General features: G+C 48.3%; 1 protein-coding gene across 1 annotated transcript; it reads right to left on the bottom strand.

Annotated features, from left to right (window-relative positions):
- Positions 1-3: 3 nt before the first annotated feature.
- On the bottom strand, positions 4-11,940 carry TBC1D13 (TBC1 domain family member 13). Its single transcript, XM_084299023.1, has 12 exons — positions 11,863-11,940; positions 11,677-11,750; positions 11,530-11,570; positions 11,027-11,088; positions 10,630-10,729; positions 9,198-9,280; positions 8,880-9,039; positions 7,872-8,079; positions 6,963-7,126; positions 5,297-5,457; positions 5,011-5,068; positions 4-4,038 (listed from the first exon to the last, which is right to left on the bottom strand). Exons 1-12 carry the CDS (start codon positions 11,883-11,885, stop codon positions 3,973-3,975), a joined length of 1,200 nt encoding a protein of 399 aa, XP_084155149.1. The 5' UTR covers positions 11,886-11,940; the 3' UTR covers positions 4-3,972.
- Between the last annotated feature and the right edge of the window lie 267 nt (positions 11,941-12,207).

The following is a 12,207-nucleotide window of genomic DNA, read 5'->3' on the forward strand; positions in this document are numbered from 1 at the left end:
CAGTGGTGTGCAAAGAAAACACTTTATTGGGGCGCAGCGCGGCGCTGGGCCCAGCCGCGGGCGCTATGAGGCCGAGGAGCAGCAGCGGCCCCGCTGCCGCCCCACATGGCCTCGCTCAGTGGGGTGGCGGCACAAAGCCTCCTCCTCCTCCCCCCCGTCTCACTAAAGGAAGCGTTATAAAAATAGTGTTTAAAAAGAAGCATAAAAGAAGTAGTTTTAGAGTGAGGAAGTGTTCTCTGCACCCTGTTCTGGCAATTCTTTCCAGACAAGGTAAAGGGAAATAAAATAAAAAAAAGTGTTATTTGACAAACCGCCAGGTGTGTTCCTCTCTTCCTGAGGAGAGAGCCCCGAGAACAGTCACTGACCCTCACTCAGGGAGATGGCCCCTGCTTCCCCAAACACCCCAGAGTGCCCCCAGTGAGCTCCTGGCCCTTATTTCACTCACTGCTAAAGCGTGAATAATTCCCCGTGAGGTCCCAGAATTCAAACTCTGTCGTTCTGCATGACCATCATCAACTTCATCTCCGCTATCCCGGTCCTTCTACCTCACTGGCAGAGCCACAAGTTCCCAGGAGCCTGAACTGCACACGGTGAAAGTCCTGGACCTCCTCCTCCTCCCAGGGAAGGCTTGGGTCCCCACATCCACCGTAGCACCCTGATTTTCTTCCTAGTTGAAGATGGGTCCTCTCATCCCACCCAGCAGCAGTGCCACCTGTGAGGAACGCTTCCTAAGAGCTATTTAAACATCCCCTGTTCAGGACCCTATGAAAGAAGGCACCCTCAAGGCACCCCAGGCTCCCACCTTCTGACCCCAAGAACTGCTGCTGCAGCCAAACTCACTGCTGCTGCAGCACCTTCGGTCTGAAAGAAGTCAGAGGAGGAAATATCCCCAGGATGGCACCGGTGCTACTTGGCCACACAAGCCAGGAACAACCATAACCTAGTTAATGCTATCTGACCTCAAAAAAAAAATATATTAAAATCATCACAAACAGCCTTTGAGGAATGAATGCACGGAAACTAATGAGGTGATTCAAAAGCTGGGAACAAGACTTTTTCTCCCCTCAGAAGATCCATTTTTGCTCTTAAAGAAAGGGGTAAGTCTTAGAATAAAGAAATGGGTGGCCCAAGTCATTGAAAAGTAGAACAACTCCCTTCAAAGCCCTTTCCAGCAGCAGAACAAAGTCCTGCCACACAGCAGAGGGAGAAGGAGGGACATAAAACAGCTTTTCATGTAGGAACCAGCCTGCCTGGGTGTATCAAAGTTGTGAAAAGTTTTCCCCCAAAAAGAACTCAAATTAACCAGTTTAGCAGCCATAGGCTTGTCTGGATAAAGCTATTGATTGAATTTATCCCAGAGAACCTTTCCAGCAGCCAAAGCTCTCATCTCATCCTGTTAAACCACTGCAAACTCCTTTTAAAAGTGTTCACCATCACCCACCCTGAAGAGAAATAAAACAGCGTAATAAGCCCTTGGACACCTAGGAAGGGAAGAGACAGCACGACACCTGTACCAGCCAGCAGCAGACCCTGGTGCTCCATTACCCACCTCCACGGTGTCTTCCTCAAGCATTTGTGATGCTCCAGCCCCACACGTGACTCTGAAAACAAGCAGGAGTTCATCCACAAGGAATGTTTTGATCCTCATTTGCCTGCTGCCTTCTGAGATTTTTAAGGAGACTCACAGAGTGAGTCTTTCAGAGAGACTTTCAGAGCAGGAACCCTCACGGAAGCTGCTGTTACCAGTGAGAAACCACACAGTAAGCACTTGCAAGGTTGGACCCAAAATAGCCAGCACGGGCATACAGGGAGATTGTGCATGGAAGGTATGAGAGCTACAGCAATATTCAGAAGAGTGTTTTGGAGGAGGTCCAACTCTGCTACGAGTCTGACCCTCCAGTCCCACATCTGTGGCTACCATCTAGCAGTTTGACCACGTGAGGTCTGATAACTGGCCTCTGTAGTGCAGGTTCCCAGCAGCTGAGACCACCTAGAAGAGCGCAGTGATCAAGGCAGGAAGAACACTCATCCTGTGGCTAGAGCTGACAAGACGCTCCATCACGCAGCCGTCCTGGTCCTTCAGTTCCACTTTTCTTGGAGGAAAACTCTACCCTCTAAAAGGATTGCAGCAAAGAGGGATGCTGTCAGCCACAGGTGTTAATTACATTGTTTTAAGCCTTCAGTTGCTCAGGATCCACCACAGCAGCAACATCTGGCTGCATCAGTGTCACTTGAGCATCTTCTAAAGAGGCAGACAGATTGCTTGGGGTTGCTAACAAGAACATAGGTGCGTGCATCAACCTGTCTGCCAGTCTCCCCACACAGCCTCAAATGAATTACAGTCACCTGCAAAGAACTGGCCTTCAGTGAAGGAAGTAACACTTAGTAAAACAGCAAGGCTGACAACATCCCTCTTGGTAGGGCCGTTCTAGGCCATCAGCAGCGTAAGCAGATCTTCGAAAGATGACTGACCTTTAACAAATCAATACCCATAATACCGAAAATCGCAGTGTCAAACAGCTATGCAGAGATGAGCCAGCACAGCACAGAAAGAGGGTAAAGCAAGCCAGATTAGTGTTCACTCAAGAGCTTCTGCACAACCCAAGCACCTGGGTGCTGGCAGTTTCTCCCGTTGAGGATTATGGTTTCTGATCAGCAGGTTAGCAGTTCTTTCCATAGCTTGTCTTCGTCGCTGTTCACCTAAGCCTGCTCTACAGTATTCAAAACACAGCAGCTTCCCTCAGAGGAGGGACAAGTGTCCAACTCACGCCTGTCACACCAGCAGGACTGGTACAGAGGATGTGGATCAGCCCCAGGAGTCAACTAATGACTGAAATGCTTGTATGCCCATTGGATTGCACTGGATTAGGACTCTTACTTGTAGCTCAGACCTGTAACGTGTCCCTTCCTGGTGAGAAGTGCTATTAGACAATACCAGGGTTACCATGACCAGAGCTTACGTGGAGTAATACTTTGCAAGCCACTGAGGCAGGAAACCTCAATGCCGTGCCTGTATAAGTCCCTAAATATAGCTGTCTTCATGCAACTAGATGCTTGTTTCTTGTGTTTCGGAATCCTGATTGTAGCTGGATATCATAGAATCATGTGGATATGCCCCAGTTCAGAGACAGAAAAGCGGCTTGAGGCCTCAGCCTCCCTGCAGCAACAAGCTCCTGCTCTAAGGCTGTGCGTAGTAAGGCTTGACTTCAAGCTACACTTCACTCATCGATTAAAACCACTGCAGCCTTGCTTTCAAGGAGACCTTCTTGGTAAGGCCATTCTGGGTTCAGGCAGTTTCGGTGCACAAAGCTGGCAGCTGTAATGATGTCTTCCCCTCCGAGCTTCTCAAGATCTCTTTCCCATGTGAAGAGGTCCAAACGGTTGGATGCCAGATGACACCAGAAGCTGATGCAATCTTCTTCTTTTTTCTTTTTTTTTTTGCACACCCCAGGGATGGCTAAGTGCAGACACGAGGGAGAAGAATCCAGAAGCTACTTGAACAGCAGGGTGTGTGACTTCGTTGGGATACATTCTGTTCACAGGAGAAAGATTCTTCTACACTCACCCACTGAAATCCACTGGATCCAGCCTGTCCCTTCCCCATCCAAAGTTACTCCATGTGAGCTACCTTCGTGATGCAGAAGGAGTCCACCCCTTGAGGGATATGCTGACAGATGGTTTCTTTCTCCACTTAAAGTCATTAAAAAAGATACAAAGAACTGCTTTTGGCAGCACAGAGGCATTTGAAGTTTGAGAAATCTGGAGTGCAGGACCCAAGCAGATGGGGAAGTAATCAGTCCTTGACCTAATAAATAGAGTAGAAGGAAGTCTTCAAGGTGGCCAATAGCCCAAATGCAAAACCTGAAGTCCTGCAGAGACCGCTAGGAGTTTTAACGCGCCACACTTCACAGGGGAATCTCCTAGGATCCACTGCCATACAGTTTCTCCAACACCTTTTGTGAGGCTCGTGGACTATTTGGAATCCTGAAGTTCCTTTGCCTTCTTCAAAATCAGGTGAACATCAGAGATAGGATAATCCTACGGTAAAGAAAAACAATTTAAGTGACAACTTCACATTTCCTGCACACATCATTCCACCGAAGCAGGGCAAACCTTGGCAGTACAATTCTTCACCTATTGTAACACATTGTCATGTTCAGTTACCCCCCTGACAGTTATCAGCTTCCTGTTTTGTATCTGATCAAACCCCGATACCCTTCAAGAAGTTTTTGTAGCTTGTCCTGCATGGGTACAGTCAGCTGGCCTGCTACAAGGGCTATCTTCATGCCAAAACACCTTATCAAAGCCAGTACCTTGCACAGCCCAAAGCAGGAACTGGCAGAATCAGAGATACCCTGCTGTTCTGTGAAGGTGTTCTCAACCTTGTGCTCTCTCAGATCTCAGAGCTAAACAAAAGTCTCTGGCCAGCAAATTTGACATTGTTACATAGGGCATAAGAACTTTGCTAGAAAACATTTTTTTTTTTTTTAATGCTAAAAGCCTCTACTCTATGAGGATTTCTCTGTAGACTAGGAAGGGAGCACATGCAAAAGAAGGCTCTGTGTTAACGGTAGTGCTGGGCTCCAGACCATAGTACTGTGCCACTGTGCCTCACCAACAGCAGACCAGAGAAGGAATTTTGGTCTCTGAAACAGAGCTCGTTGCTTTTCTAGCACATACAGAGCTGAGAAGACAACACAGGTAGCATACAGCCACATTCTGTACGTGGAAGTGAAAGCCCAGGTAACAGCACAGGGAGCAGAGACCACCACCAAGGAGGTGAAGGCAGTCATTCCTCCCAAGTGAGTCTGGTTTCCCTGTGGGTGGTGGGGACCACAGCATGCAAAGATTCGTACTTCCAGTAAGAAGCGTGCTATGAGAACAACCTGAAGACTTTTCTGCAAGCAGCCATCAGAAATCCGGTACTTCTCCTCAGCCAGGCCTACCACCACTCTCTATTTAAAGATTCCCCAAATTGCCCCCAATGCCCACTCTATTTATAATCCTTACCTGTAGCAGCCTCATATTCAAAGTGAAGTCTCCTTCCAGCAACTGATCCCGGATTAGTCTGAAAGACAGAAATTAGTCCAGCTACTTTTGGTTCTTTTCAGAGGGTCTCTAAGAATGGACTACACTGCGCCTTCGTAGAGGCTTTTGAGAACACTTTCACTACCATCGTGACAGATGTCTGTAACCTATGCACTAGATGCATTAACACATGCCTGTGGAACTCCTGGATCCATGGATTTCATTAAATGAGAGAAAAAAAGAGCAGGAAGGCTACCTCTGTACTTACGTCAACATGGCACAACAGACGAGGAGCAGAAAATCGAAGCGTTTTTCATCAGCAAAGAGGGAGTCCCAGATCCGGATGACATCTGGCAGCAGAAACTCTTGGGACAAGAGCAGCGTCAGCCAGCGGAAGGCAAAGAACTGGGGTTTGATGTTCTGTTCTTGCTGTCAGACATGCACCAAGCAAAGAATGAATACATGCTCTTGGCCCATTCCCTCCAAGAGGTGCACCCCTTGTTTCTATCCCCATCTCCACCCTCATACAGCTCTAGGCTGCCAACTCCTATCAGCACAGCAGCAAAACCACTGCCTCCTTTGAAGGCCCTCACGTTCAAGCTATATTGAAACAAAGATTTTCAATGCAACTAACTTCCAAGTCTACAAAGCAAGAAAATGCTCCTCTAAGACACAAGTAAAGGAAGCTTTTCTTCCTGAAGGCACTGCTTGTGTTAGTTCAGCTAAACTTGCCAAGTAATTTTAATTTCCCATTTGAATAACATTTTATCTGCAAAGCCGCAGCCCTCCCCCTCTAGCAAAGGCACTGTTTTGTCAGGATTTCCTCTCCTTTCCAGAAGCCCTGTATTTATCAAAGGTTTACTGCTCACAAAAAGAAACAAAACATGGAAAAGAGTTCACACTGATGGTCACTAAAACATACTGTAAGCACTCCTAGCCCACAGCTTTCTTGTTTTTTTGCTATCAAATCCCAAGAACCGTAAGTTTAAGTAAGGTCAAACAAGCTCAGGATCCTGATGACATTCTTAAGCTGCTGCATGGCCAAGACCATTTCCTGGCAGCCAAACAGTAAGCAGTTTATTCTCTCCCCACTGAATGAGTCTTCAGGCAACATTGTGAGAGTTGTGTCACTGTCCTTACAGATCATCTTTTGGGTTACAGAAGAAACATCTTGCCTTCTCTAAATATATAAACAACAAATCAGAGTGATTTGGTGAAGGTTGGAATAATGAGACCAGCTTTCCTTTCCAAATTCTTGTTGGATTTTGGCACCAAATGGACTGCAGGACCTAAGGAGGTCTGCAACAAGAGCTGCCTTTTGATGTTCTACAAAACCCACACCAAACCATGGCACTTTGAGATCCCTGAATGAAGGAGAGCTATAGAATTAGTCAAGTAGGATGCTGCAGGACTTCAGTTTACTTCTGGAATGATCTCCACAAAGTTTGTGTTGCTACAGCATCCAATAACAACAGAAGAGGGCAGGCAGTGCGGGAGTGGGAAGGTTTTTTGTTCTGTTTTTGAAGACTGAGGCAACCTTAACCTTCCTTTAACCTCAAATCCCAGGGGACGTCAGAGCAAAACTCATGTTTACAGCTCCAAGTAAACTTCAAGCCAGGTGACGAGGGAGGGTGGCCAAGGCACTTTGGTTGTTGCAGAGCTGCTGACTGTGACTCCATTGTTTGCTTTCAGCCAAGCAGGGGAGGAAAGCCTTGCTGTGTCAGCTCACTCTAGGCTTACTCCACGGAGAGCTTGTTTCAAGCTTCTAGATAAGACAGCCTCTATGTCCTATTGGCAAAGGCCTTCACGGAGCCTCTTAACCTTTCCATTCAAGCCCAGTAACAGTTTAACAGAATTGGCTGACATTTAAATGCACTAATAAGCTGCTTTCCCCACATTCCAACCAGGATTCAGAGAAACACCTAGCTCCTCACCAGTTTCAAGTACAGCTCCACGTCTTTTTCCTTCAGGGTGGAGTAGACCTTCTCCATTTTGTAGGTTATACCACACTGAGAATCATCCAAGCTCTTAATGAAGTTGTCCCGAATTTCGGCCATGAGGTTGGTAAAGCAGAAAAATGTGTCAGCTTCAGCATGTTCTAGGGAAGAAAAAAAAAAGTTAATGGGGGCTTAGAGAAAGCATCACTGTCAGAGGTACGCAGAACTGCTTTTGTTCAATAACCTGGTTCCTGTACTTAAGTAATCTATCTCAAGACCTTGGCTTGCTTGGTCTAGGATGAGACCAGACAAAAATTTTTTTTTGGAGTAGAAATATCTACAGAGCCACTGCAAATACAGACCCTGCGTGCAACACAAGGTCTTCATGACACAGGGTCAAGAAGCAGTTATCAATGCCTGAGAACACCATCTGCTCTCCCTGCCATCACGGCACACCCTCAGAGCTCTGTGAAATAAAAGCAACAGGCAAAGTACTCCCACTCCATTCTTCTTCTTCTTTCCCAGTCTTTTTTTTTTTTTTTTTTTTAATTAAAAAAAAGACAAAAACAGAACAAGAAAAAGCACCTCTCTCTCCCAAGGTATTTATAGTACAAGCAAACAAGAGCTTCTAAAGGGATTTTAGGTTTCAGTCAGGAAGTACAACTTGGATCCATGCAAAACAAAAAAACCCAAATCCTCACTTCTCACACCCTCACCACCCACAGCCCATTCGGTTTCTATCAGTTTGCTGTGGTTTCAGAGTCCTCATCTCTTACTGCATTTGCCTTTTTTTTTTTTGCCTGATCAGTCAAAACTGAGTTGTTTAGAGTCTCTTTCCCAAGACATTTCTTTACACAGAGAGCATGCAGTACACCAGCCATTACTGAGCATTCAAAAGAGTCTCACCTTTCCACTCACTGTTAGGATCTGTAGCAAAGGTATAGTAAAGAGGCCCCACTATTTCATTCATCCCCTGAACATACGCTATCCCGGGGTTCAGCTTGGCATAGATGAAAAGGATTCGCTCCACCACTTCCCAGTGAGCTTCGCAGCCGTTGGGCAGAACTTCGTACTCACTCAGAGAGTTAGGAGATGTTTTAAGAGGGGAGCTCACCTGAAGAGCAAGGCAAGAGTAGGACTGATTCAGGGTAACCAACTGGCACAGAGTTTTACACGTGACGAGCTTGGCTTTGAAGGCACGTGGCCCCCCCCAAGATTTGGGCAGCGTGCACCAAGCAGGCAGGCATTCACATAAACCAAGTACCTCAACGAAGCACAAAGGCACCAAGTCCTCTGTGCTGCTTATCCCTGACAAACAAAGCAGTCTGTGCTGCAGCAGTTCCCCTGAATCATTGCATCACCTGATCCCATACAGGAAGAAAACACAGCAGTTCCACCTCTTTGTTAGTAACGTAGGAAAAAGCACAGTTCTGCTGCAGCAGCTAGCCGCCTTCCCCAACACCAAGGGTGTAGCACTTAATATTGTAATGCTCTGGAAAGAGGAAAAAGACAACGCAAACTTCAGCAGATAGACTCCTTTCCTAAGTGCAATTTTAGGAGATCCAGCTCTGGATGGCTATATAAATTCAGCTTTGGTAAATTGACCCTTCACTGCTTTGTTCTCACGCAGGAAGGCACACATCAGGCACAGAATATTCACATCTTCCTGCAACTCAGGCTTCTACCAGAAGTTGGGAAAAAATAATCCTTAAAATTAAATGTACCTATAATCCCCTACCAACTGTCAGATCCATCAACTGGCTCTTCAGAGCTGTCCAGCCACAAAAATACACAGTTATCTGCTCGGGTATTCCCACAATTCCTCCACGCAGCACAGACAAACGGCCAGGAACCACCCTTCGCCTTATCAGCGAAGATGCCTCGCCCCACGGGCAGCCCACACCTAGATCTCACATTTGTAACCCCACTGCGGTTCCGTGCCACCGTCTGCGACTTGAGCGTGGTCTGCTCCACCCGCTTGCGCAGCGTCTCAAACTCGTTTTGGGGGTCCAGGATCAACAGGCAGGGGTAATCCGTTGGGCGCTGGAAGAACGCCATGTCAGGGTACAGCCTCCTGTGATGGACACAGGAGGACATCAGGCACAAGAAGAAGGAAGCACATGTCCCGTGCCGAACAGAAAGTTCAGTTTAATATTAAACTTGATTTTCAAAGTACAAAGTATTAACCAAACCACTCTGGTTCAGAAACCCGAGTCGTTACGCCTCGCATACCTGACATCTTTGTCTATCTGGAGAAGCACTTCATTATCCTTGAAGTAAGTATTCCATCGGCTGTCCGGGTTTGGATTGAGGGGCTAAAGAAATAAACAACAGAAACAGAACCAAGCATGCTTCACAGATACCAAAACCCTCAGTAAACACACACTGATTTAACATTTCTGCCGTCCCTGTGTCAGCTGGTACCAGCACGCTCCTAGCACATCAGGATTAAACTTTCTCTTGTTTAGTGTTGCTTCTTCAGACAGTACACACAGCGCAGGAAGCAGGTCACAGCTTGAAAAACAAGTGAGCATGCACGTTCACTCAGGCAGAAGCCAACATTTCCAATCCTTTTTCACCTGCCTCTTAGTGACTTTGCTCCCAAACCAAGTATCCTGTTCTCTGTCAACAAGATTCTTGATTGCAACTCCAACCTGTCTAACATAGGCGGTCTTTGTACTTAGCACAAGAGTTAACCACAAGTGTTGTGTGGGTGGGTAGGAGTTACAAGCTTACCCCGCTATCTCAGCTCTGGAGAAGGCTGATTAAACATCACCGTTGTGCCCAGGATAAAGGAAATACATTATTAACACAAACAACCTGTCCCCTGTGCCATCCGTTTTCCAGTATGACAAACTCAGATCCCCCTCCCCTATGTGCACTTGCTTCTCTCCAGATCAAGACTCAGGCAAACCTAACAGTCAGCTGAGAGAGAAGAGGGAAAAAAAAAGCTCCAAGAGATCCAAAGATCACTGTAACCTGCCAGTGCATGGAGTGTTACAACAGTGATGGTTTTATAGCACCAAGGCTTCCAGAGATCACAGCAGCACAGCTGACTGTACACTAGCAGAGAAGTTTACGTTCAGGATAAGCCATAGAAGCAGTTGTATTATTTTACAGCCTCCTCTGATCAGTTACTTCATCCCCTGCCTGGACACAAACTTAATGGCACTTCCAGAGAAGTAAAAAAGGATGCAGGAAACAGTCAACACATAAAAAAAAAAGTCAGTCATCAGCAGAATTGGAAATAAATTCAATCTCCTGCCTCCTGTGCTATAGTCCAGCTCAACTCTGCTGCCTCTTCTACAACCTCAGCCTGTTCTGAGCCCTCCCATGGACAGAGCTTCCCAGGAAGGCATCCTTTTGGTAGAGCAACCTCTCTGAGCCTCTCTTCTTCCCTAGGAGACCCACAGGCTGGACAGCCCCAAAGGAGAAAAGAAGATACATCCATAGCTGAAAACAGCTTCGTAACTATTGGTGCTCTGACAGTAATTCCCACTGAAGGCTACTAAGACATAGATGCAAGGCTGGTACCTACGAACCATCCCTCCTGCTAACAGGGCAAAATACTATGAGAACTGAAACAGTAACAGCATAGGAGTCCAGACTCCAGAACATATAGCTCTGGGGAATTTCCTTCAACGTGAAGGTTAACCGCACTTACATGATCTTCTAAGGTCACATCTTCCCTTGAAACACCCAGGTTGGCTTTGGCGATCCCAGGCTGGATGATCATTTCTTTTAGGAACTGGGAATACAGATCCCTTAAGGGGGGAGAAGAGGAATTTGTTTTGAAGCAGAGGATTACATCAACGTAAGCACCTGGACTGAGCTCAAACAGACATCCCTGCACCACTCCGCTCAGCCAGAAAGCATTTGATCTTCTCTTCAGTTGAGTTCAACTGAAAAGATCAGTCCACTGACCCCAAGAGACAGACTTCAGAACAGCGCATTCCACACGAGAACAATTCAATTTATGAAGGTACTCAATTATTTAAGGAACCATTCCCCTTCTCCATAGATACCGTCAGAACTAAAGGAGCAAGCACAGACGTCCTCACCTCTGCTTCTTCAGCAAAGAGCTCCATAAGGCTTTCTCTAAAGGGAGGTAGTTCAGGAGTATCTGTACAGAAAACAGATGCAGACGTTAGCGTTTGGAGCGTGAGCTATCAGACCTGTAAGACGAGCAAACCAAAATACGGGGAGTTATCTCCATGAGGTTTATATCTTTGCCAAGTAGCAGCCAGGAATGTTTCAGGGACTGGTTTTTGACACAGGCCTACTCAGAGCGTTGATCAACAGCAAGCGGGAGTGAGGCGCGCTCCCAGGCTGTCCTGTGGGCTGTGCTCACAGGGAGCTGCCAGCCAACGGCCATCACCCGAAGCGATGGCCATAACCCTACTGTCACTGTGCCAGTGCTGACCCCACAAATTACTGCCGATTTAGAGTGCCTTTTAAGATCCCCATCGCTATTTTCTGTTGGCTCCGAGAGCTCGAGAACCCCGTGTGCACACTTAAGGAACCCAAAGCTGGCGAGAAACGAAGCGCCCCAAGCAGCACCCACCTTCCAGCAGAGGCAGCGCAGCCCCCCATCGAAGGGAATCCCTGTGGAGGGGCAGGCAGAGAGACAACCGTTAGCTCAACCGTTAGCTCAACCCGCACCCTGCGCGCCGCCACCGCCCCGAGCCCCCCTAAGGGTTTGGGCACTCACCGCTGAAGCAGAGCTCGCGGAGCTTGCCCAGGGCCACCGTGGGCTCGCCGAGCACCTCCTGGAAGTCGGCGATGCTGAGGGGAGGCGGGGGGGGGAGCCGTTAGCAGCGGGCGGGGACCGCAACCCCCCCTCGAGCCCCCAAAATCCCCCCTCATAACCCGCCCCCCCCCCCCCCCGGTCCCTCACCGGCTCTGGTGCAGCCGCGACATGGCGGCAACGCTCCGGCTGGAAACACGGCCCGAGGGGGCGGGGCTACGCAACGCCCCGCCCACCACCCCGCCCACAACCCCGCCCATTCGTTTCTCACCACGCCCATCATGCGTTAGGCCACGCCCATTGTGTGCTAAGCCACGCCCGCCCACCCGCTAAGCCCCTCCCCGCAGGGAGAACGGAGCAGGGAGGGAGGGGGGGGAGTGGGGGCGGAACGGGACCGAGGGGGCGAACCCGGAACGTTCCGGGCCCGGCCGCTGTTTCCCGGGGGGAAGCGGTGGCGGAGGCTCCTCCTCCGGTGCGGCGGCCCCCGGCTGGCGG

The sequence above is a fragment of the Netta rufina genome, assembly GCF_964035555.1.
Source record: "Netta rufina genome assembly, chromosome: 20".
Classification (NCBI taxonomy): Eukaryota; Metazoa; Chordata; class Aves; order Anseriformes; family Anatidae; genus Netta; species Netta rufina.

Bases quoted from the DNA above. Each gene is read 5' to 3' on its own strand.
- TBC1D13 (XM_084299023.1), bottom strand. From the start codon at position 11,885: ATGTCGCGGCTGCACCAGAGCCG. The intron at 5,458-6,962 runs GTGAGGAGCTAG...CATGTCTGACAG, and splicing joins TGGAGCTGTACTTGAAACTG to CAAGAACAGAACATCAAACC. The intron at 4,039-5,010 runs GTAAGGATTATA...TCTTTACCGTAG, and splicing joins TGAATATGAGGCTGCTACAG to GATTATCCTATCTCTGATGT.